Below are 26,790 nucleotides of genomic sequence, written 5' to 3' on the forward strand. Positions count from 1 at the left end.
GCTATTGTAAAGCAAAGCTATACAGACAAAATCTCCCCCAGAAGCATATACATATACACTCACAAAAAAAAAAAAAGGAAAAGGGGAAAAATTAATATATCCTGCTCCCAAAGTCCACCTCCTGAATTTGGGATGATTCGTTGTCTATTCAGGTATTCAACAGATGCAGGCACATCAAGTTGTTTGTGGAGTTTTAATCCGCTTCTTCTGAGGCTGCTGGGACAGATTTCCCCTCCTCTTCTCTGTTCGCACAGCTCCTGGGGATCAGCTTTGGATTTGGACCCGCCTCTGAGTGTAGGTCGCCTGAGGGCGTCTGTTCCCCGCCCAGACAGGACGGGGTTAAAGCAGCAGCTGCTTCGGGGACTCTGGCTCACCCAGGCCGCGGGGAGGGAGGGGTACAGAGGAGGCGGGGCGAGCCTGCGGCGGCAGAGGCCGGCGTGACGTTGCAGCAGCCTGAGGCGCGCAGTGCGTTCTCCCGGGGGATGTTGTCCCTGGATCACGGGACCCTGGCAGTGGCGGGCTGCACGGGCTCCCAGGAGGGGCGGTGTGGAGAGTGACCTGTGCTCGCACACAGGCTTCTTGGAGGCGGCAGCAGCAGCCCCAGCGTCTCACGCCCGTCTCTGGGGTCCGCGCTGATAGCCGCGGCTCGCGCCAGTTTCTGGAGTTCGTTTAGGCGGCGCTCTGAATCCCCTCTCCTTGCGCGCCGCGAAACAAAGAGGCAAGAAAAAGTCTCTTGCCTCTTCGGCAGCTGCAGACTTTTTCCCGGTCTCCCTCCCAGCCAGCTGTGGTGCGCTAACCCCTTCAGGCTGTGTTCACGCCGCCAACCCCAGTCCTCTCCCTGCGATCCGACCGAAGCCCGAGCCTCCGCTCCCAGCCCCGCCCGCCCCGGCGGGGGAGCAGACAAGCCTCTCGGGCTGGTGAGCGCTGCTCGGTGCCGAGCCTCTGTGCGGGAGTCTCTCCGTTTTTCCCTCTGCGCCCCTGTTGCTATGGGATCCGCGCTGTTAGCTGCGGCTCGCGCCCGTCTCTGAAGTTCGTTTAGGCGGCGCTCTGAATCCCCTCTCCTCGCACACCAGGAAACAGGGAAGAAAAAGTCTCTTGCCTCTTCGGCAGCTGCAGACTTTTTCCCGGACTCCCTCCCGGCTAGCTGTGGTGCACTAACCCCTTCAGGCTGTGTTCACGCCGCCAACCCCAGTCCTCTCCCTGCGACCGAAGCCCGAGCCTCAGCTCCCAGCCCCGCCCGCCCCGGCAGCTGAGCAGACAAGCCTCTCGGGCTGGTGAGTGCTGGTCAGCGCCGAGCCTCCGTGCGGGAAGTGCGGGAATCTCTCCGCTTTGCCCTCCGCACCCCTGTGGCTGCGCTCTCCTCCGTGGCTCCGAAGCTTCCCCCCTCTGCCACCCGCAGTCTCTGCCCGCGAAGGGGCTCCTAGTGCGTGGAAATCTTTCCTCCTTCACAGCTCCCTCCCACTGGTGCAGGTGCCGTCCCTATTCTTTTGTCTCTGTTATTTCTTTTTTCTTTTGCCCTACCCAAGTACGGGGGGAGTTTCTTGCCTTTTGGGAGGTCTGACGTTTTCTGCCAGCGTTCAGTGGGTGTTCTGTAGGAGCAGTTCCACGTGTAGATGTATTTCTACTGTATCTGTGGGAAGGAAGGTGATCTCCGCGTCTTACTCTTCCGCCATCTTCTCTCCTCCCCCCCAGGGTATATTTTTGAGAGTATTATCAATTCTACAGTGGGTATATTTCTTCCCAAATATTGAAATTTTTTATGCCCAACTTTATATAGTTACAAATCTTAATAGAAAATGCAACACTCTGCCATGGTCTCCCATCTTTTGACCACCAAGGACCCTTTTATTATTTCATCCCCAGGGTTCCCATATTTTGAAATATTTTGATGCCAAGTAAAATTTTTTCCTTGATATCAAGTAAAAGCTAATTTTCATTTTTCATCTATTAAATGTATAGTATTCAAACGGAGGCAATATAATTCCAGCTAAAATAAACCTGACCTTCTACCTATGCTGTGTGGACTCACCATAGGGAAAAGTAACATTTCTATTAGGAAATCTACTTTTTAGCCTCCAGTGCCACCTTCTCAGAATCCAAGAACCAGAGATGGCAGGCACTTGAGATGATAGGAATCAAGATGGCAAGAAGCCACGTGCCAGCTCCTATATATTAAGTCAAGAAAGGGCATTTAGGGCTTCCCTGGTGGCGCAGTGGTTGAGAATCTGCCTGCCAATGCAGGGGACACGGGTTCGAGCCCTGGTCTGGGAAGATCCCACATGCCGCAGAGCAACTGGGCCCGTGAGCCACAACTACTGAGCCTGCGTGTCTAGAGCCTGTGCTCCGCAACAAGAGAGGCCGCGATAGTGAGAGGCCTGCGCACGGCGATGAAGAGTGGCCCCCGCCTGCCACAACTAGAGAAAGCCCTCGCACAGAAATGAAGACCCAACACAGCCATAAATAAATAAATAAAGAAAGAAAGAAAGAAAGAAAGGGCATTTAGGTAGCCCATCTTAACATTATAAGTTAGGCCATTTGTTTATACAACTCTCCAACAGAGAAAGTTGTGTAAGGGCATTAAACACTCTGGTGAACTGACATGGTCCAGGGGCCTATTCGAATTTCTAAATTTTTAGCATAAAAATTCAATTCGTTTTTCTAGGTTGAATTGCAACAGAGTAGTGAAAAGAAAATGATATTTGTGGGGTTTTTTGTATCACCCTCTCTCTGTGCCTCAGTTTAGATCTGAGTGCAGAGGACAAGTCATTTATCTTTGCATCCCTGAGCAGACAGTTCAATGGCTGCCCAGAGAAGGCACTTGTAAGTGTCTGTGAATATGTGAATGAATGGAAGGACGGTGGTCCTCAGAACCTTCAAGACATCTTCTTATTTGAGCTCTCTTGAGGGAAGATGGAAACTAGGAAAAGGAAATGAACAGGAAACATGACGTCAGGAAACTGGCAAGGAAGAAAAACTAATGCAGCCTGAATTCTCTTTACCTTTGGAAAGTTTCTTATGCCCATGACCATTTCTACATGCCTAACACCTAATGTGGAATAACAAATCTATACGCAAAAACTTTAACCAAATACCTAAGACACACAATACATTTTTAAAATGAGAGCATGGGGCTTCCCTGGTGGTGCAATGGTTGGGAATCCGCCTGCCAATGCAGGGGACACAGGTTCGAGCCCTGGTCCAGGAAGATCCCACATGCCACGGAGCAACTAGGCCCGTGCACCAAAACTACTGAGCCTGCGCTCTAGAGCCCACGAGCCACAACTACTGAGCCCACATGCCACAACTACTGAAGCCCGTGCACCTAGAGCCCGTGCTCTGCAACGAGAAGCCACTGCAGTGAGAAACCCGCACATTGCAATGAAGAGTAGCCCCGCTCTCTGCAACTAGAGAAAGCCCGTGTGCAGCAATGAAGATCCAATGCAGCCAAAAATAAATAAATTAAAAAATAAATGAGAGTATGTATATTAGGTGGTACCAAGGGGATCAAAATTTCTTTATTCTCTTCCTAGAAAAATCATGTAAACATTAGCACAGATCTCTTCTTATCCCCAGGTTCAAAATCATCATGATCTGTTAGCCCTACATTTAAAATAAACAGTCAGGAAAAATAAAACCAGTTATCAGATGAACAGTTTTGGTCAGTTTTGGTCGTCTTCTTTGGGAAACCTTCCACTCTAAAGGCTCAGTAGATCCGTGTGACTCCGGTGAGGAGGGACTAAGGGGACTCCAGTGAGCACAGAGAACAGCAGTGGGTCAGTGGATGCTGGCAGTTTGTTCTAATAAGTATCACATTAGGGCCCACTTCCAGCCCCCAAAGGACAGGATTAAATATTCTGAGCTCAAGTTCCAGGAACGGCTGGTCTTTCCCTTCCCTCCAGAAAAAGGACTGGGGCAGATCCACAGGGTTGAGAGGAGGAAGGACACACCTTCTTAACCTTTGTTTGTCTTTAAAGCAGACATCCTAGGATGTACTTCTTCCTTACATCAGAAAAAAGCCATGAATACGCAGCCACATGGATTGGAGAAGACAGAAGAAAACAGGTGAGAATCTACGCAATTGCTTCTCTTCCTGTTGAAGTGTTAAAGAATATAATGCAGTGAATTCTGTGTTCCGTCATATTCTTGGAGTGGGGCAACTTAACGCTTGGTTTCCAAAGCAATATATTATTGGTTAAGTACCTGACATAGCAATCCTGTAGCTTGGTTAGATCTTCTTTTCAATCTCGCTTTCAAATACCTATCTGCTTGCCTTTAGTGTCACTTCAACCAGGAAGAAAAGAGGTAAGTCTCTCAGAGACCATTTAATATATCCCAGTGATAACTAGTTATTCATGATGAAGAATAAGCTGTACTACGAACTTGGTAGAGAACAAGAGTGTCAGAACCTTTGCTCTATCAGATTACAAAGTAAGTCTCCTTTCATAATGAACTCCTGGAAGTTGAGATGGTATTCCCTAACGTCTGGGCATCTGTTAGCCCAGATGGGTAAAACGGGCTAAAATATATAAAGCAATGAGCACAGTCCCTAATGTATAGTAGGTGCCCCATACATGTTTCTGATCAACTAAAATAGTTGGCATTTATTAAGGACCAACTAAGTGCCAGACCCTATGTTCGTTGCTTTATATACAATATTTCTTGGTAGGTGCTAATAACCCATTTTCTAAATGAGTTAAGTAAGGCTCAGCAATTCAGTTTATCCAAAGAAGGTTAAAATGTTAGCTGGGGATACAGTTAGCATTTGAACCCAGCTGGTCTGATTTTAAATCTCATGCCCTTTCCATTACTCCACATTGTTTCCTTAAACTGTTTTTGTACATTTGAGTGAGCTAGATAGAAAGTGAAAAGCAAGTGAGTTATATTAAAGACCTAAGAATTCTAAACTGAAAATATCCTTTCATGCCTCAGTAGATTAAAGAAGGGAAGGGTAAACAACATGTAATAAAAGAAACCGTAAATGAAAGAGAACAAAAAGGTGCTGTTAAATGTCTTAAAATAGATACAAATGTTAGTTCGATGTCTGATTTTGTCCCTCTTTTTACAGAGGGCCTTTAGGAACAAAGTAATCATGTTCTCTCCACCACCCTCCCCACCTCAAAAAACGGACATTAGTTATCTCTATGCATTCCACGTGATTAAACCATCCCAATTCACGAACGTACTGGGACAAAGAAGTAGGCAGGTTTTTATTCTTGAAAACCCCTCAATAGAAGAAAGGCAGTCAGGAAGATGGCCTGGTCACCAACCTGTTCAGTACTAAGAGCTGAGTCTTAGATTCTATATTCTGTAATATTAGGCTGGAGGGGGTCTTCTTACCTGGACTCAATGATTTCTCTACCACATGAACCTCCTAAACTGTTCATGCAACATTTTAAAGAACTGTTTACTTAGTCTTAGGGCTAGATAAGAGGGAAAGAATATAGAGAGAGATAAAAAGAAATGAAATATACCATGAATGCTTAACCAAAGCATGGAATGGGTTGGAAAGGAAAGAGAAGACTTTAGTACCAGTAGAAATAAAGCCAGACACCTTGAACTCAGAGATGATGAAGAAATCTTAAAAAACTTCATCAGTGACAAGTGGCTGCCTTCAGGTGCCAAATTCCACTAACCTCTCAATCTCTATATAAACAAAAAGAGTTACAGATGCTGGCCAAGGCCCCATTTTTTCCCTGCCAAATTGATACCAGGTGTTTGGACCATCTACTTAAACTCCTTATTAATAGGATTTGACCACCAATAGCTTTCCCTGACAGTTGACTATAAACTAGAACTTCAACAGTATGGTTTAGAATTACTTTAGAAATATAAATAAGTGCTTTTGTGATTAAACTCTACTCTCAGTTAACACAGACTTGACATTGGCTTTAACTTCTGAGAGACACTATTATTTATGTTTGTTGCCCATTTTAAATGGACACAATTGTAAATAAAGGATTTTAAACAGAGCCCCTAATAAAGCCTAAACCTAATCATTTCCACAATTCCAGTTTTATTTAGATTTTATGTGCTTGCATGTAGACACACTTAAAGAACATATATTTTTTTATATGTATGAAATATAGATGATATGGGAGTTTGACAAATGATTTGTTAATGAAAATTTATTAACTATATAACCTTTGAGTACCAGAGAAACTTCACTATGTACAGATCACCATGAAGTTCCCAGTTTCTAAACTTTGGTTATATGAATATGCCTCAAGCACCAAGGAACAAACAATAATCCTAATTCAAAAAGAAAGAAAAAAAAAAACCCCAAGAAACAAAAGATCCTTCAAGTCTCTTGAATCTGTTTGTTTTTTAAACACCATTTGGGAAACTCTTTTATTCTACATTTCCTTCCATTTCGGTCAGTTTCCAAAAACAGTATCAATAAAAATTGATCGGGGAAAAAGGACAGACAAACCATTACAGACAAAGGTGATGTCGCTAAATAACTTTCTGGAAATTATTCTGCCTTAAATACAAAACTTTTAACCTAGGGGATCTGCATTATGTAACATGTATGAAAAAAACCCCCAACTCTTAATTTTCAAAAATCAAAAACTCCAACAATGCAATCATAACAAGATTAGGGGGTGAAAGGCTCACAGGGAGATCTTTAGCAGACCCAGTTAGTTAAACAGATTCTAGGATTTCACCTTCTTCCCTGGCATCTGCTAGCTGCAGAGGCAATTTGTATAATATACAGGCATCAAAAAAGAGACCTGACAGGCTGAGCACAAACTTTCATGAAATTTCACAAGAAATCTGATGGGCAAAAGAAAGAAAAATCAAAGAATGAAGACTGAAATAGAAAAAAATGGAAACAAAATATGTCTATGTTTGTGGAAGGGACTGCATCCTTGCCTACAAATGTGGATTATATACACATTTATATTAAGTCAGTTCATATGTTACACCTGACAATTCAGAAAGGATGTTTCTCATGAGAGGTGGAAGGAGGTTCTATTCACTTGGATCCTCAGGCCCCAGTCCTTTGTCCTGGCTGGTTGGTGGTCTCCGCACAAGACTCAACAGCATGGTATATGAATGGATAAAGCTTGATGTCTGGTCCAGGGGTGGAACAGTTTCTACATTCTTCATTGTAATATCGTAGCAACAGCTTATATACTTCTCCTGAAGAGTAGAAAGCCAGACCAATTTGCACATTAAGGTATGTAGATGGATAAAACTACTACAGAACACTTCAGTTTTATCTTAATCTAAATAATATATGCTCACATTTGGCTTTTGAAAATAGAGCACGAAGGCTTTATTTAATAAAAAAGCCTGGAAGGCTTTCCTGACATAAAGTTAAAATTTTTTAGAATACCTTAAAGAAACTACTTATTAGCTCATAATTACAGCAGGCTATACATGGTACATCATCCATGCATTGTTTTGGGAGTTCGTGGGAACTCCTATTTTACATTTAGCTCCCATGATAGCAAGGCCTTTCAGGTCCAGCTGAAACAGCAGATGGAGGATGCTGGCATGTCTGATAAACATGACTCAGAGTGAGGCCGCTTAGGTTTTAACTTACCCGCCAATACCTTCCCTCTTTCAGTTTTCTATACACACAAAAGTATAAAATGGACACTAACTCCAACTTCTCGGCCTTAAATTAATAAGCTGACATACTCATTCAAGACTGAGGATGAAAGTTTGCCAGAAAAAAAGATTCTGCAAGTGTTGCCCCTCTAAGACCTTGTCCCCCCATCAAAGTCACACTTCCATTTTTTCTTATCCACTGTGATCTATCCAGATTTAGCAAGTGCTCCTCCTGGATGGTGTACAATCCATCTAGATACCAAGTGTCAAGACTATCCCCTACTTACCAACAGTCAGTTTCCTTTCAGTAAGGAACGTGTGCATGCTGTAAATGTCTCTCATCAATTCTGAGTCCCCAAAGGTGAAATAAACCACATCTCGCTCCGCTACAGCAGCTGCCAGTATCTGTATTAAGGCTGTAGCAAAGAGAAGAAACACAACTATATTATGACACTTCACATCAAGATACTTTCTGTTCTTTCAACCAGGTAAATTATAGCTGCTGTGTCATAGCTTTATCCTGGATTAAAGATTTATAAACCTAATATACACATTATTAGCAATGGCAAATACAGGATGAATATAAATCATCTAGTTGTGTGACTTTCCAGACATGCTGCTGAGAGTATCATCAAGGCACAGAATTCCCACGTAAGTAAGCACTTCTGTGGGAAAACAAAGGAAGGTGCATCTGAGGCAGCACAGTTAAGGCATTGAAGTGGTATTTGTTTTTTTCACTTACATTAATCTGGAACTAAAATTTTTGTTGTTTGCTTGCTTGATTTAATTATTTTATCTTAAACACAGTCATTGTTTCTTTTCTGTCAAAGGAGTCTCTGTGATTTTCCGTGACCAATATACTTGGGAGGTTCTACTGTTCTCATTAACCCTACAGCAAGCAAGCATTCTCAAAAATGGGTTAGAGAAGACACCTGTATCCCTCCTGCACTCCCACCTCCACCCAATCACTACAGCATGGAGTGAATGTTACTGAAAACACTGGACAGTATCTCTGGTGTACTGGAATAGGAAAATCATTGAGAACCACTGTCCCCACAAATCAGAGTTACAAATCACTCAGCCTGGAGTATATTTCCAAAAGTTAAATTCCTTTATAATCTTAATCTCAATAGACAAATTTTTTTTTATTATTTTTTAAAATGAATTTATTTATTTTATGTATTTTTGGCTGCATTGGGTCTTCGTCGCTACGCGTAGGCTTTTCTCTAGTTGCAGAGAGCGGGCGCTACTCTTTGTTGCAATGTGCAGGCTTCTCACTGAGGTGGCTTCTCTTGTTGTGGAGCACGCGCTCTAGGCGTGCGGGCTCAGTAGTTGTGGTGCACGGGCTTAGTTGCTCCACGGCATGTGGGATCTTTCTGTACCCAGGCTCCAACCCGTGTCCCCTGCGTTGGCAGGCAGATGCTTAACCACTGCGCCAGGGAAGCCCGACAAAATTTACTTTAAATAACAAAAATGAACAAAGGTACAATAAATGCCCTTTTGCTAGTAACATATCTTTTCCTTCATAAAAGGGGAGGTGGGAATCAAACTAAAACACTATGGAGGATAAATATAGTTTTGATTTTTGAGAGCATGTTAATATTCTACATATTCAAAACAAAATTAAAACAATAAGAATGGGAATGGGGAGGAACCTATAACTGAAAGCAAACTAAAACAATTGAGCCTAATTTTATTTCAAAAGAATAGCACTACAGGGAAAGGAAAAAGGAAAGGATGAAAGTAAGAACTAATCCAAGTAACTTGAAAAGACAAAAAAGAACTCTGTGGTGACTGACAGATTGAAATGGAAGGCACTGGTATGTACTCATGACTTCTAAAATATGTACATTTGTGTGTGTGTGTATGAGTGAGAGACAGAGAGAGAGTGTGTGTGTGTGTGTGTATGTATGTGCATTTCTTAGTTTTGTCCACTGAAAGGGCCAAAAAGAAGACATCTTAGTAGCAATGAGCACATCTAGTGCCCAGATCTTGGTCTCTAATACCATTCCACCTAAACGGAGCTGTATTCCTCCGGGAATACCTGATTCCATGGTTAGGACAGGACAGGTACAAGATGAACCCAGAATGTTTTATTATACCAGAAAGTGAAGAAGTGCTCAAAAATGGGAAAATTGATGGATTGCTTGTCACAAGGATATAGGAGCCAGTTTGAAGGAGCTCCTACTAAGCCAAATCTGGACAAGCTAAGCACCAAAATATTATGTACAGTAATAAATTACAAATCACTGAAAAAATATAAATTCCTGAGTTCACAATGATAATATATAATAAATAGAGAGAAAGAAGGGCTTTTACTCACAGGAGAAAGCCAAAGACTAACTGGTTAAGTCGGGAGGGAGTGCTAGAATGAGATAATCCTCTTTTTGCAACCATCACGGTAAAGACTGGATCAGGTAAAGATCAATAAAGGATGCTAAACCTAAGGGAAATTTTGTCTCAAAGTGTCTTCCTACAGACTACTTATTAACTACAAGAGAGCAAAAAAACTCTGCAACAGTGGAAAAATCAGATAGCACCTTGACTGGGTGATCAAAATTAACATCACTAATGGGGTCAGATGACTACTAAGTGCCTCCAGACACTATCACCTACATACTGCTCTGATCAAGAATGCATAATATAACCCTAATTATGAGGAAACAGCAGATAAACTCAAGGAATGTTGTATTCTTCAAACATGTCAATGTCATAAAGACAAAGAAAGGCTGTGGAAATACTCCAGATTCAAAAGGAGGCTCAAAAACATTAACTAAATGCAATACCTGACCCTGGACCCTGTATTGGAGGGCAAAATGGCTACAGCGGGTTTGATTAGGGCACCTTATAAAACTGCAACATAGATGAGAAGATAAAAATATTATATCAATGTACATTTATGAATTTATAACTAATGTGTTTATATAAGAGAATAGGAAAAACATACTGAAGTATTTAGGAAAGGGGGTATAATGTATGTAACTTAAGCTCAAATCGTTCAGAAAAAAATTGTATATAATACACAAGCATATATGTACATAAACATACACAGAGTTGTTTAACTTTTTGTAACTTTTTGTAAGTTTGAAATTATTTTCAAATAAAAAGTTTTAAAAGTTATGTAGAAAGGAAAAATATTTTTAAGATGAACTAGTAAATTTGATATAGCTGAGTATCCCCAAATTTGGGAAACAATCTAAGACATTAGAATACATGTGAGATTCTAAAATACCAAAGTATTTCCTAATTTCCAAACTAATATTTATTGAGTATCCCCAACATGTGAGGTACCATGACTAGGCCTTATTAATCTTGAAGTGTTGAAAGTAATTATCTCAAAATAGAGATACGTTTTAATTAAAACCGCTCAACCAACTTATACATACATTAAAGCTTCAGTGCACTCAATTTTAAAAGGTTCCTAATTAACCTAAACTACATATAAAAAGGGAAACCAATGAATCGTCATCTTCTTCTACCAAGAGGTATCATTTTTTTATCTTTTGGTTTGAATGAAATTTGGCTTTAAGTATTTCCTATTTAAGAGACAGAGAGGAGAGAGAGACCCAAAGAAAAGTCCTTTTAGTCCTACTTCCTCCTTACATACAGAAATACTAGATCACTGGTCATTTGCCATTTATGAAATAAAATATTAGTAAAAACATTTAAAATGTATCTCCCTATAGAGTTTATGTTTTAAATGCTTCACAGGCCATTTTGTCCCTGTGGATAGGCTCCTGGAGCTAAGCTTGACAGATCTACCAAAAAGAGGCTGGATCCTAATAAGAGAACCAGTTCACATTACATTCTTGATTTCACATCCATTTCTGTTTGGGTACACATGGTAATAAAAGCTGGAACTGGAGACTGAAGACCTGAGCTCAGGCCTTGCCCTTCTGCTAGCTAGCTAAGCTCTATGACTTTGGCCAAGTCACTTAACTCTCTTGCCTGCATTTTCCCCATCTGTGCAATGAAGAAGTTGAATCAGATGATCCCTGAAGACTCTTTCAGAGTATAATTCCATAATCTGTTGTAATTTTTCTCCTTGCATTGGATATTAGACTATAAATACACAAAGGAAATTTTCAGAAATTTAAATTAATCTTGACCTTAAATACATCAGTAATCACTAACAAAAGATCATTTTAAACAGAACTGTCTTCATACCTCACTCCATCCCCAAGATCTTTGCAAATCTAGACAATTATGTCTCACAATTTAAGTGAACTCTCCTGTATCACAAGTTAGATGAGAATAAATCACAAATCTAATAGGGTGTATGGACTGACTCCAAGTATGATATAAAACCATCAAATTCTAACTTCAAGCACAACTAGGTGCCAAAATAATCACTTAAATTAACCTGCAGGGAGCTTGGTTTTAATTTTCTTTTTGGCATCAATGTTAAGCTGTGAAAATTCTTCAAATAAATATGAATAATGTCAAAAAACAATTCACAGTGTCCTCTTATAACAAATGAACCAAACAAAAAATGAGTAAAACCATGGATACTTTATACCACAGGTATGGTCTGAGGCCATTAGCATGTAACATTAGTAACAACTGCTAACACTGAACTCTATACTGTAGCATGCTGAACGTTCTAGCAGCTTTTTTTAAAGGACAAACTCAAGATTCACAAGGATTAACTCACTTAATCCTTACAAAAACTGAATAAATGTTAGTATTATTTCCATTTTGAAAATCAGGAAATAAAGGCACCAAAAGATTAATTAACCCGTCTAAGGTCACAGAGCCAGAAAGCGGTGGAGCTGAAATTTCTATTTGTCAAATAGAAATTCATTAAGCTTATTTTATTTGCAAGTCACTTCTGGGTAGTGAAGGTAGGGAATGGGGATAGAAAAGACAATGCACAGGACTGCATCAAGATAGCTTCAAATTATGGTAAACTAGCAATGGCATAATCTTTCACAAGTCAGATAACACAGTATGGAGAGGTACAAAAAATAAACACTGAGGATGTGCAATGAGAAACTGACAAAAACACAATAGAAAGAACTTTAGAGCACCACTTGATTCCTTCGGAAAGCAGGCAGACAAAACTAGAAAAATACAGGGTCTGATCTAATAGGTATAGAATCTAACAGACAAAGTATAAATTCTATACCCTTCAGAGACACCTTTTCAAGTGCCAACATAATATATACAACAATTAATTATGTTAGGCCACAAGTAAAAGCTCAAAAAACTCTAAAAAGTAGAGATAATATTATCTATCCTCTTTGATTACAATGCAACAAAATTAGAAATAAGAGATGAAACAAACATAATTTGCTTTAAAAACCATTTAGAAATGGTTTCAAGTTATCTCCTAAAAAGCTCATGGGTGCCTGGTGGTACACTTAGGGAGAAGGAGCCCACTCAACAGTCTCTACTGAGATGGGATAAATAATGCTGCAAAAAACAAACAGAAAAAGCAAAAAATAGTGCTTCTACTCTAACAATGAGAAAAGGCCAAGTAATCTACAGAATTATAACTTTTCCTTAGTCTACCAGAGAGCTGAGTTTTCAGGGCAACCAAAGTACAACAAGCTCTACCAAGAAGAGACAAAACACATGAACTATTATCTTGAAAGAACACAGGAGAAAAGAGGTAGCTACCACAGAAATGGGTGAGTAAAATTTTGAAAGCCAAGTGTGAACTGGAGGTGGGGGTAGTGTCACTTTGGAATAGCTATGAGCCCAGAAAGGAGAATTCACATTCACTCAAAAGCTCTTTTCCACGGGCCTCCATAGGGTCCTCAGAAAGATGAGGGGCCAGGCAGGAGGACAGAGAGAGCCCCTTTGGTTCCACAAGCCTGCAGGAGGTAACTGGCTGCTGCTGAAGGACAGGTATCAAGCCCCTCTTCCCTATGTCCCTTCTTTCCTACCCTCTGGCTCATAGGGCCATTGGCTGCCTGGGACAGAAAGCTGTTAATCAATGTCTGTTGAATGAATGAATATATGAAAAATATTCTCTTACTAGTTGTTAGCATAACGTACAGTGAAAGCCGTTCAAAATTAAATTGTTACAAATTGAAAAACTCATGCACAGTTAGGCAACAAGCATGTTAAAAAAAATTTAGCCTTATTTCTAATAAAAGAAATGTAAGTTTAAGGGTTCATACATGCCCATGTTCTCCCTCCATGAAGTTTTTTGTTTGCTTGTTTTAACTATCCTTCCTCCCTTCTTTCTTATAGGGTAGGGATAGCATCTGATGGTTCAGATAAGTCTTCATGAAACATTACTAAGACCTAGGGACAGATAAAGATGGCCAGTTCAGAGAAGTTAATATTGGCCCTGTCTTTATCTGCTCTCAAAGGTTTTTTGTTTACCAACTTTATTTAATCTATCAATACTTTGAACTGGACCATAGCTTCTGATTCTTCTCTGTGCACCTGCTCTGCCTCCCTAATGTTGGTTCATCAGCGAACATCTCTTTCTTAATGCTCTCTTCTCTTGGAAATTAATCTAGGATTTAAATGCTCCCTTGCTCATGTCTGCTTATATGGCTAATGAGAAAGTGGGCTTATAAAAGAGGGGTTTATACAGTTCCGATGGCTGACTCTTTTTTTTTTATACAATCGGAATATAATTGACATATAGCATTATATTCATTTCAGGTGTACAACATAATGATTAGATATTTGTATATATTGCAAAATGATCACCACAATAAATCTAGTTAACATTCACCACCACACATAGCTACATATTTTTTTGTGATGAGAACTTGCAAGATTTACTCTCTTAGCAACTTTCAAATATACAATACAGTATTATTAACTATAGTCACCATGCTGTACATTACATCCCCACGATTTATTCATTTTATAACTGGAAGTCTGTACCTTTTGACCTCTTTCACCCATTTTGTGCACTCTCCATCCTATACCTCTGGTAACCACTGATCTGTTCTGTGTATCTATGAGCTCTTTTTTTTTTTTTTTAAGGTTCCACATATAAGTGAGATCATATGGTATCTGTCTCACTTAGCATCATTCTTTCAAGGTCATCCATGTTGTTGAGAACATTTTTAATAAGATTTTTAAAAATTACAAAAACAGTAACAGATTTGATGCAATCTCTATCAAAATATCAATGGCATTTTTCACAGAAATAAAATAATTCTAAAATTTGTATGGAAACACAGAAGACCCTGAATAGCCAAAGCAATTTTTGACAAAGAATAACAAAGCTGGACAAATCACACTCCCTGATTTCAAATCTACTACAAAGCTACAGTAGTCAATACAGCATGGTACTGGAACAAAAACACACACACACAGATCAATGGAACTGAATAGAGAGCCCAGAAATGAACCCATATTTATATGGGCAATTAATCTATAACAAAGGAGGCAAGAATACACAATGGGGAAAAGACAGCCTCTTCAATAAATGATGTTGGGAAAACTGGATAGCTACATGCAAAAGAATTAAACTGGACCACTTTCACATACCATATACAAAAATAAATTCAAAATGGATTAAAAGTAACACCTAAAACCACAAAACTTCTAGAAGAAAACATAGGCAGTATGCTCTCTGACACAAGTCTTAGCAATATTTTTTGGATATGTCTCCTGAGACAATGAAAACAGAAGCAAAAATCAACAAATGGGACTACAGCAAACAAAAAAGCTTTTGCACAGTGAAGGAAACCAACAAAACGAAAAGGGCCAACTACTGAATGGGACAAGATATTTGCAAATGATATATCCAGAAAGGGGTTAATATCCAAAATATACCAAGAACTCATACATCTCAACGCCAGAAAAACAAACAACCAGATTAAAAACTAGCCAGAGGACCTAGATAGACATTTTTCCAAAGAAGACATACAGATGGCCAAGAGGCACATGAAAATATGCTCAACATCACTAATCATCAGGGAAATGCAAGTCAAAACCACAATGAAATTGCACCTCACACCTTTCAGAATGGCTATTATCAAAAGACAACAAATAAGTGTTGGTGAGGATGTGGAGAAAAGGGAACCCTCGTGTACTGCTGATGAGAATATATATGGAATATAGTATGAAGGTTCCTCAAAAAATTAAAACTACAACTACCATACAATCCAGCAACTCCACTTCTGGGTATTTATCTGAAGAAAATGAAAACACTAATTAGGAAAGATATATGTACCCCTATGTTCATTGCAGCATTATTTACAATAGCAAGATATGGAAGCAATCTAAGTGCCCATCAATAGATAAATGGATAAAGATGTGGTGTATATATACAATGAAATACTACTTGGCCATAAAAAAGAATGAAATCTTGCCATTTGCAACAACATGGGTGGACCTAGAAGGTATTATGCTAAGTGGAATAGAAAGACAAATACTGTATGATTTCACTTATGGGTGCAATCTAAAAACAAAACAAAATAAATGAACAAACATAACCAAACAGAAACAGAGTAACAGATACAGAGAACAAACAGGTGGCGGCCAGAAGGGAGGGGGTAGGGAGGAGGAGAGAAATAGGTGAAGGGGAAGAGGTATAAACTTCCAGTTGCAAAATAAATGAGTTATGGGTATGAAATGTACAGTGTAGGGAATACAGTCAGTAATTACATAAGATCTTTGCATGGTGACAGAAGACAACTAGACTTATCATGGAGATCATTTTGAAATATATAGAAATATAGAATCACTATGTTGTATACCAGGAGCTAATGTAGTATAAGTAGGTCAATTATACTTCAAAAACAAACAAACTCATAGGAAAATATGATCAGATTTCTGGCTACCAGAGGCAGGAGGTTGGGGGAAAGGGAATTATATGAAGGTAGTCAAAAGGTACAAACCTCCAGTTATAAGATAAATAAGTACTAGGAATGTAATGCACAACATGATAAAGATAATTAACACTGCTGTACATTATAAATGAAAGTTGCTAAGGGAGTAAAGCCTGAGAATTCTCATCACAAGGAAAACAGTTTTTTTTCTACTTCTTTAATGTTGTATCTATATGAGATGATAGATGTTCACTAAACCTACTTGATATTCACTTCATGATGTATGTAAGTCAAATCATTATGTTGTACACCTTAAAATTATATAGTTCTGTATGTAATTATATTTCAGTAAAGCTGGAAAAAAACAACAAAACAATATATGCTCACAACAGAAAAATAATCTCGATAATTGAGAAAATTACACAATGAGAATCTTGGAATACTACCCTTAATAGTCACCAGAGCAAGCAAAGCCGCAGTCTGAGAGAAAGGCTTTTATGCCATGAAGAAAAGAAACAAAATGAACACATTTATAAAGCTTCCCAAATTGTCCATCACAAATGACCAAGGCTTATGGCAGACCTGGTTTCTGGATTGATGATATGAATCTACTCATTTATTTTACTTAAGAGAAAAACAGAAAAAAGTGTCTGTCATAAGATCAATAAGCCCAGAGTGAAAAACAGGTTTCCTCAAATTCAGGATGATAAAGAATTTCATAAAATAAAACCCAGAAATTCCTTCTTCTATAGACATTCAAAACACCAAAACTGACAACATGCGGTTTTTGTTTTTGAATATGAAGAAAATATGGGTGAAAGCCTTTAGAATAAAGGAATAGAGAAGATTTTTCTAAGCATGCCACAAAAGTGTAAACACATAAAACATAACTCCATGTGACAACAACTCAACCGGCTAAAATACATAAACCCTATGGGTATCCTTTGTAATAAAATTATAATAGCACCTTCCTGGGTTCGGTGAGTCATTCTAATGAATTATCAAACCTTAGAGGGGTTGGTTGTGGAAAACTCCCAAGACTGGTAGCCAGCTGATAAGAGGTGCAGGTGGGCGGGGGGGGACACCCCACCCCACCCCCTCAGACTTGCAGCTAGAGTCTGCAGTAGGGGCAGTCTTGTGGAGGATGGGTGCCCTTAACCTGAGGGTCTGTACTAACTCCAGGGAGTTAGTGTCAAGACTGTACTGTAGCACACCCAGCTCACGTCACCAGCTGGGTTGACAAAGAATAGTAACCATCCTAAGTAATAATATAATACTATTCTCTATAACTGACACTCCTGAGAGGAAAGCAAACGTCATAATATGGTAAATGACCAATAGCTTTGTTGATAGGTTTGTGATTTTTCTACTATAAACAATAAAGGGCAAGAAATGTTTATCCTTCTTGAGTACCCAAATGCCTCCTTATCTGTGCCATTCATGCAGCTCTCCCAAGCTATGTCTCCCCACACATTGTGTACCTCTATTAAAGCACTCATTACTATGTGCTGCATTTGTCTATGCCTCTCTCTCATATGCTAGACTGTGAATTCCAAAGCAGGGACTACATCTTATTCACCTTTGTATTCTCGGAGCCTACCACAGTGCCTAGAGAGTGGCAGAATGCCGTAAATTTGGTGAATGAACGAGTCAGTCATCAAATAGCTCTGTCCATAAAAAATCACTTCTGTAAAGGAACGTGCTTGAAAGGGTGCTTTGGTTTGAAACTTCGTAGTAATTTTTGCCTCTTCCCTCTCTTTATTCAACTAAATACTGTGTCTTATAGATCAAAGAGATAAGTGACCTCTGCAGGTAAATAGTAAATAAAAATACGGATTCCTTCATATACAATAAGAAAAAAAAGGATGGTGTCAAATATTCTTTTTCTCTTCTTTTAGATCTTTGTGGTTAGAAATACGGTTTGAAGGACTAACTCTTCTCCTTAGTCAAAATACTATTATCCTTCTTATAACAACTGATTCACTCACCTTTTAATCTAGCATCGCCACCAAAGGCACCACAGCCCCAGTTTCCTGTGGCCACTGCAGAAAGATTCTCTGAAGAAACTCCAGGACGAAGAAATCCACAGTAAGCCTGCAGGATGAAAGAAATATCAAAGCACGTGAATGACTAGACACTAACAGTATTTCTGACTGATGTACTAGGATCAGTATCCATTATCAAGCTTATGTTATCTCTCTCTCCTCTTTTTTTCCTAGGGGCCAAAGTAGAAGGGAAAAAGAGAAAATCCTGGGATTACACAAGGAAGAGAGTAAGAAATGATCAGTTCTATTATTTATTTGCTTTGATGCTGGGCAAATCAAAGCCCTTAAACCATTACAGGTCTCAGTTTCTTTTTCCAATTCAAACAAATATGAAGGAAAATATCAGAAATATTTTAAGAACTAATGAAATCCCAATCACAAACCACAAGGGACTAAAGGACAGAAAGGCATTTAAGACACTGTTTTATTTGAAAACTTTTGATTACCATTTTTTTCATTAAGGTAAAGAGTTACTACTATTATGCTTCCTCACCACTCTCTCTGAATTATTGGGACTTAGATTAATAACTGTGATTAGCTTTTAAATGTGCTTCCTGCCACTGAAATGCTTAAACAACTATACATAAAATGAGCAAGTAACTATATATAAAAAGGATTCCTATACCTGGTTACAAGATAACCTTTAATATCCGTTCCAGCTCCAAGATTCTCTAGTTTCACAGCTCTGTTTTAAGCTAGAATATTTTAAAATTTGCCAGTAACCTGAGAAAAGTACAATATATCCTGAGGATGCTAAGTTTTAATTAAATGAACAGCTCATTTTGTATATGAGAAGACTGCAGTTTAAGGTCCCAGAGTCTCTGATTTCTATTTCTTTGCTGTCAGACAAGCTGGTCTTTCTGCCTCCAAAGGGTTCTTAGTTTTCTGAAACTATCAGACTATATTAAGAGGTTTAAAATAATAGCAAAGCAAATCTCCCCTGGGCTTTCTCAAGTACCAAACAAAGCCTAAAATATAGCTTATGTATAATAGTAAATAAAATAGAAAGAATGATGTGTGACAAATGTTCCCAGAGAAAAACCAAGGATAAAGAAAGATGCTTCTATGAAACCCACACATAGAAATACTGTAAATTGCTCTCTGAAGTTGCTACAAGGGTATAAAAATGTATTTTATACCTGTCTGGGTGGATTAACAAGGCTATTCCTTCCACCCCCTCCTAGGCTGTAAATCCTGACAGATATTAATTATAAGTTGGTACCAGACCATTACTCAACACTGTGGTACAGAGCTTACACTAGAACTCACAAATTACCTGTATAATCAGATGCATGGAGCATCTGAAAATCTCTTTCAGGTCAAAACTATCAGAGAGCTCAATTTTTTTGAGTAGGTTCTTGAAAGATACAGTCTCTGCCTTTATGCCAACAAGGGGGTGAACAGACTTTCTGTCAGAATAGACATAACTTTGCCACTTGCTTTCCTGTCAAATTCTCCAAATATGCCCAGATGAAGAGGAAGATTTCTTAGCCTCCTAGTTTGTGTCATCTCTGTTTGATACCATCAGAATGGTTTTAGTTTCTTTCACACTGCTATCTCTACATATCTGGGCTAACTTTTCTTTAATGAGCAAAAATAGCTTAGTAAAACTAAAGCCTAACAACAGAGAATTTGAAATATTTAGATTATTAGAAGCAAAATCTAACCAATTTTACTTTAAAAAAAAATCTATCTTGAAAAATGACCATAACAAAAAAAAAACCTATAAAACTGAAATTAACCTGCATTTGGTGTTTTGATTAAGTAAAATAAAACTTTAAAAAGGTAATCAGAGAGAGTGTCATGGACATATATACACTACCAAATGTAAAATAGATAGCTAGTGGGAAGCAGCCGCATAGCACAGGGAGATCAACTCGGTGCTTTGTGACCACCTAGAGGGGTGGGATGGGGAGGGTGGGAGGGAGGGAGATGCAAGAGGGAAGAGATATGGGAACATATGTATATGTATAACTGATTCACTTTGTTATAAAGCAGAAACTAACACACCATTGTAAAGCAATTATACTTCAATAAAGATGTTTAAAAAAAAAAAAGGTAATCAGATAAATGATATAAAATACTTACACAGTAATTAGGTATAAAGAATAACTGTGATGATTAAATACAAAATTCTTTTTTATTGAAGTATAATTGATTTACAATATTACATTAGTTTCAGGTGTACAGCAGAGTGATTCAGTATTTTTACAGAATATACTCAATTAAAAGCTATTACAAGATAATGGCTGTAACTCCCTGTGCTATACAATATATCCTTGATGCTTACCTATTTTATACATAGTAGTTTGTATCTCTTAATCCCATACCCCTAACATGCCCCTCCCTGCCTTCTCTCTCCCCTTTGGTAACCACTAGTTTGTTTTCTGTATCTGTGAGTGTGTTTCTGTTTTGCATATACATTCGTTTGTATGATTTTTTAGATTCCACATGTAAGTGATATATAGTATTTGTCTTTCTCTGTCTAACTTATTTCACCAAGCATAATATTCTCTAGGTCCATCCACTTTGCTGTAAAAGGCAGAATTTCATTCTTTTTTATGGCTGAGAAATATTTCATTGTATACATTATCCATTTGTCTGTTGACGGCCAGGGCAGGGCACTTGGGTTGCTTCCATATCTTGGCTACTGTTACAAAATTCTTTTATTCTGTTTGAACCAACCATTTCTCTATGATGGCCTAGTTGGGTGGGATGCGGGGGGCGGAGGGAGGGAGGACATTATATAATGTAAATACATTATACTGTTTGCTAAATTAATAATTTAACAATTTTTGTCCTAAAGAGTTGTTCATGACTTCCCTGGTGGCGCAGTGGTTAAGAATCCGCCTGCCAATGCAGGGGACACGGGTTCGAGCCCTGGTCCAGGAAGATCCCACATGCCGTGGAGCAACTAAGCCTGTGCACAACAACTACTGAGCCTGTGCTCTAGAGTCCGCGAGCCACAACTACTGGGCCCAAGTGCCACAACAACTGAAGCCCGTGTGCCTAGAGCCCATGCTCCACCACAAGAGAAGCCATCACAATGGGAAGCCCACGCACGGCAACGAAGAGTAGCCCCTGCTCTCTGCAACTAGAGAACGTCTGTGCGCAGCAACAAAGACCCAAGGCAGCCAAAAATAAAATAAATAAATAATTTTAAAAAAGAGTTGTTTATATGAAATCAATCTACCATACTCGTCTAACTTAAACTAATACATAGTTGGTATTGATAATGATTTTCTGATGTTTTAGAATACTGTGATTTCTTAAAAACAAACATAACATAAAAAGTTCCTTAAGAATCTTTTGCAAGAGAATAATATTAATTAAGAGTCTTAAAATTATACTTAGATTCAGTAACAATAATTTTATAAATTTCTTCTTTTGTAAATTTCTTTTATTTGATTAAATAACAACTGTACAAAGATGTTTACTACATTATATATAATAGAGAAAAACTTGGGACCACCTCTTAGTTCAAAAACAGTAGCTAAGTCCTAGTATATCAATCCAACCAATTTTATGGCCATTACACATATTATTATGGGGATTTTCCTGTCAGTCCAATGGTTAAGACTCTGTGCTTCCCCTGCAAGGGGCACTGGTTCAATCCCTGGTCAGGGTACTAAGATCCCTCATGCCATGTGGTGCAGCCAAAAATAGATAGATAGATTAAAAAAGATCAAATTTATTTAAAAAAACATTATCATGAAGATCATTAGAAAGTATGAAAAATACTTACAATTTATGGATAAATTAAATAGATAAATACAATATTATAGGTAACTTCTGCACACATTTATATGAAAATTAGTATTCATTTGGAAAGACCTACAAAAATGAAAACAATTATTTGAAAGGTAAAATTATATATGATTTTTTATCTTTAAAATAACTGTAACATTAGTAAATTGATTTTGCCTTTTTAAGATGCAATATAGGGACTTCCCTGGTGGCACAGTGGTTAAGAATCCGCCTGCTAATGCAGGGGGACACGGGTTCAAACCCTGGTCCGGGAAGATCCCACATGCCGCGGAGCAACTAAGCCCACGCACAACTACTGAGCCTGTGCTCTAGAGCCCACGAGCCACAACTACTGAAGCCCGCGCACCGCAACAAAGAGTAGCCCCCGCTCACCGCAACTACAGAAAAGCCCGCGTGCAGCAACAAAAACCCAACGCAGCCAAAGATAAATTTAAAAAAATAAGTATAAATAAACAAATAAAAAATTTTTTAAAAGATGCAATATAGGGCTTCCCTGGTGGCGCAGTGGTTGAGAGTCTGCCTGCCGATGCAGGGGACACGGGTTCGAGCCCTGGTCCGGGAAGATCCCACATGCTGTGGAGCAACTAAGCCCGTGTGCCACAACTACTGAGCCTGCGCGTCTGGAGCTGTGCTCCGCAACGAGAGGCCGCAACAGTGAGAGGCCCACGCACCGCGATGAAGAGTGGCCCCCGCTCGCCACAACTGGAGAAAGCCCTCACACAGAAACGAAGAACCAACACAGCCAAAAAATAAAAAATAAATAAATAAATAAATAATGTATGTTTAAAAAAAAAAAAAAAAAGATGCAATATAAAATGAAAACACCATGTAGACCTTAGATTTCTCATGTGTGAAAGCAAAGATTAGATTAGGTTTCTCTATGGTTATCCTGATTCTATACATTGAGAAACTTAAGGGAAAGCTCATTAAAAATGAGACATTTTGAACTAATATTCCTGAAAAGTAAAGTAACACAGACTTCAAGAAAAGATTATAAATGATCAAATGTTGAGCTTCTAAGAAATAGCAGCAGCAAATATTGATCAGTTGTGTTAATCAAGCTCTGATTTAATAACAATCCCCTTCCAAATGTGGTGATAACAACAAAAAAAATATGACTTGAATGAAATAAAACTTCTATTGCCAGGTTATTTAAAGACTCAGTCTTTTTCTATAAAGTATGTCTCATAAGGACTCTATATTGTACAAATAAATGTTTTTCAGTGTTGGTAATACTTACAACTAACTTAACCTATTCACATATACCAAGGCTTCACATCTTTAAAATTTCTGGTGTCTTTGAGGATGGGAAACTGAAGGTTAGTGCTATCCAAGTAAATGTAGAGAATATCAGTTAGCCATGGGCAATTTAAAAAGAGATTTATTTATGTCCAGGGTTATCTTTTAAAAAGATCATATTTATAGATAATTTCTAAAAGTGAATGATCTAGCTCCTCCAGGAAAGCATTTGTGGGAATATAAATGTTATCATGAAAAAAAAGGGAACCTTTAAGACTTCCCTAGTGGCACAGTGGTTAAGAATCTGCCTGCCAATGCAGAGGACACGGGTTCGAGCCCTGGTCTGGGAAGATCCCACATGCTGCGGAGCAACTAAGCTCGTGCGCCACAACTACTGAGCCTGAGCTCTAGAGCCTGCAAGCCACAACTACTGAGCCCACGTGCCGCAACTACTGAAGCCCATGCGCCTATAGCCCATGCTCTGCAACAAGAGAAGCCACCGCCAACGAGAAGCCCACGCACCGCAACGAAGAGTAGCCCCTGCTTGCTGCAACTAGAGACAGCCTGCGTGCAGCAACAAAGACCCAACGCAGCCAGAAATAAATAAATAAATTTTACAAAATGTTAAAAAAAAAAAGGGAGCCTTTAAATGTGTGTTAATGTATGATAATGGTTAAATACATTTCCTTTTCATATGCTTCTCTCCAAACTTTTCATGTATTTCTCTGCCATAACAAAATATCATGGACTGAGTGACTTAAATAATAGACATTAATTTTCTCACAGTTTTGGAGACTAGAAGTTCAAGATCAAGGTGTCAGCATGTTTGATTTCATTTGAGACCTCTCTCCTTGGCTTGCAGATGGTCACCTTCATGCTGTGCCCTCACAGGATCTTTATCCCGTGGGCATGCACCCCTGATTTTTTTTTGTATGCCCTAATCTCCTCTTCTATTAGGATACTAGTTAGATTGGATTAGGGCGCTCCCTGGCATCATTTTAACTTAATCATATCTCTATACATTCTGACCTACTGGGGTAAGGGCTTCAACATATGAATTGTGGGCAGGTGGCGGGGGTTAGGGGGGAACCCATACCTACTGCTTATATAAATGTCTTCTAGTATTAATGACCATGTGACAAATTCACATACACATCTGATGAAAAGCTAAATATAAATCTTATTCTACTTGATATGCTATGTAATAAAAACATCATGTGCTTGGAGACAACTGCTTTAAGGCAAGAGTTTAGAACAGTGAAAGCAAGCTCACAATTAAAAGGTACCTAATATAATAAAAGATATTCCTCAGTAATATCAGGTAAAAGAGAAATTATATCTGTTGATATATCAAAGAATAGTCTTTTTGGATAGCTTTTATGAGGAATTACTTAAAAGAAAAACGGAATCTGTGTGTAAGTTGAACTTTGGAAAATAGTGCATTTACTCTTCAAACTTTTATGAGATTCCTTTGAGAACTTCAAACATTAAAATAACCTAATAAATTATATATTAAAAAAACATATTTAACAGTAAATTAGATTCTTAGTACATTAGAATATGATAATAAATGTAATTATATTTGAAATATCTACTAACTTTTAAGTGTACTAAAGTCTTTCTGGATTATTTGGTTATTTTACTAACAATATGAGAGGCAAGGCGGTTGAGCTGGGATAAGCAGAGCACCATAGAGAGGCTATTCCTGTGGTAAGACCCAGGGAAAAGATGTGAAGATGATATACTGAACGCCACACATGCCAATCCAAGGGCAGTCCCAGTCCACCTGCAATGATACACCTCGTCTGCTGTCATTCCCAGAAGTCTGTGTAGGGATTGGCACATGGGTAGTCATGCAAAACCACAACCTCATTATCTTAATAATGAATTTCATGACCAAATCCTACTCATGGAAGTTAAACAATGGTTTTCAGAACTGGGTCAGTCTTCTTGGCTGTGAGAGTAATATGAGGAACTAAAGAAGACATCAACTGTTTTGGTAAGCCCCTATCTATCTAGAGAATAGACTTAGAACACTATTGTATGACAGTTTATTTGCTATGGTTAACAGTAGTAAAACTTTAAACTAACAATAGGTCTGGCTCATTTTTCTATTTCTGTAACACAATGAAAAAAAAAGAAAATGACTATAGGAGACAAAACTAAGTAGCACAGAAAACTACAGATTCCATCATAAATATGTCAAATTACCAAATAAATAATTTACATGTCAATCTTACCTATACTAGAACAATAGTGACTCGACTTTCATGGTTTATCTGTTTTAATTCTGATAAGCACACCTTGTAGAGAAAAATGTCACTGGGCAGGTTTGATAAAAACTTTCAGGGTTCATTCATTTCTATATGGTTTTACAATGATAATGTTCCAAAGCAACTAAATGTACTTGATGAGATAAATGCATGTGTGGGGCTTAATATCAAGTAACAGTCTATCTGGCATCAGTAATCAAACAATTACGAAATGGAAAGTACATCCTGTACAAGCTGACAGACCCATTAAATCAGGAGAGCTGTGGGCAGACGTACTGACACTGCAAGAATTACCAGAAAGCATTAATTTCAGCATTAATAAAATGGCAGTAAATAGATGACAGCTGCCAGATGAACTAAGAAATAAGGTTACTGGCCTTGTTAAGCTCGCGTCTGATTTTCTCAGGCACAAACTGGTCGAGGTAGCGTCTGAAGTGAAGGGCATCGATGGCAACGATTTCAGTGCCGCGCCGCTGCCAGTCGTCCCTGGGGCAGGACAGATGGGGGGAAATGAGGAATGGGGAAAGGTACTCACAAAATAAAACCCTCACAAGGGTCAGGTTTCCGAGACTTTGGCAGGGTTAATACATTACAAACAAACCAGTGGGTATATATCTCAGCAAATCAGGAGGGTAGAAAAGCACCATTTTATTTTTAAATTCCAAGGCATACATAATGTGGACTGCCAGGCATTAAACAGTAAAATGAAAAAATAGTACGTATTATAAACAGACACATCATTAACAATGAGTCTTCGAGGTTGAAAGATTTCGGGGGCAAACGAAAGGAATTTAGTTCTTTGTTTTCCTCCAATACTAAAGACATGGCGTTTGTATCTCAACAAGAGCGCATTCCTCCTTTGTTCTGAAAGAACTGCTCTAAGTCAATGAGTTTGTAACATCACCATTTATTGTCCAAGAATGAATCCCAAGAAGTCAAGTTCTGTAAAAAATGTGTAATAATTCAGTACAAAATTCTACCCTACTGTGCTCAGTTGCTGACTGGGCAAAACTATTTTTAAAAAGGCAAAGAAATCAAAGCAGACGATAACAATTTGCCCATGGAGACAGGAAAAACTGGCTGAGATGGTGATTCTGGAAATGTGAAATTCCAAATATTTCATCTCTTTATAAACATGCATATACTGATATGGCAGTC

The 26,790-nt window shown here is 38.7% G+C and overlaps 1 protein-coding gene across 4 annotated transcripts in view; it reads right to left on the reverse strand.

Annotated features, from left to right (window-relative positions):
• Nucleotides 1-3,485: 3,485 nt before the first annotated feature.
• Nucleotides 3,486-26,790, reverse strand: part of PARG (poly(ADP-ribose) glycohydrolase) — a 112,798-nt gene continuing 89,493 nt past the window's right edge. For all 4 annotated transcript variants that reach the window (XM_082339422.1, XM_082339420.1, XM_082339419.1 and 1 more), the window contains 4 exons: nt 26,010-26,118; nt 18,296-18,401; nt 7,845-7,973; nt 3,486-7,143 (listed from right to left, as the gene is read on the reverse strand). In XM_082339422.1, coding sequence (XP_082195548.1) covers nt 6,989-7,143; nt 7,845-7,973; nt 18,296-18,401; nt 26,010-26,118 — 499 coding nt within the window. In that variant the 3' untranslated portion in view covers nt 3,486-6,988. The remainder of the gene's footprint in view (nt 7,144-7,844; nt 7,974-18,295; nt 18,402-26,009; nt 26,119-26,790) is intronic.

Source organism: Balaenoptera borealis (genome assembly GCF_965194805.1).
Source record: "Balaenoptera borealis genome assembly, chromosome: 10".
NCBI classification, from domain to species: Eukaryota; Metazoa; Chordata; class Mammalia; order Artiodactyla; family Balaenopteridae; genus Balaenoptera; species Balaenoptera borealis.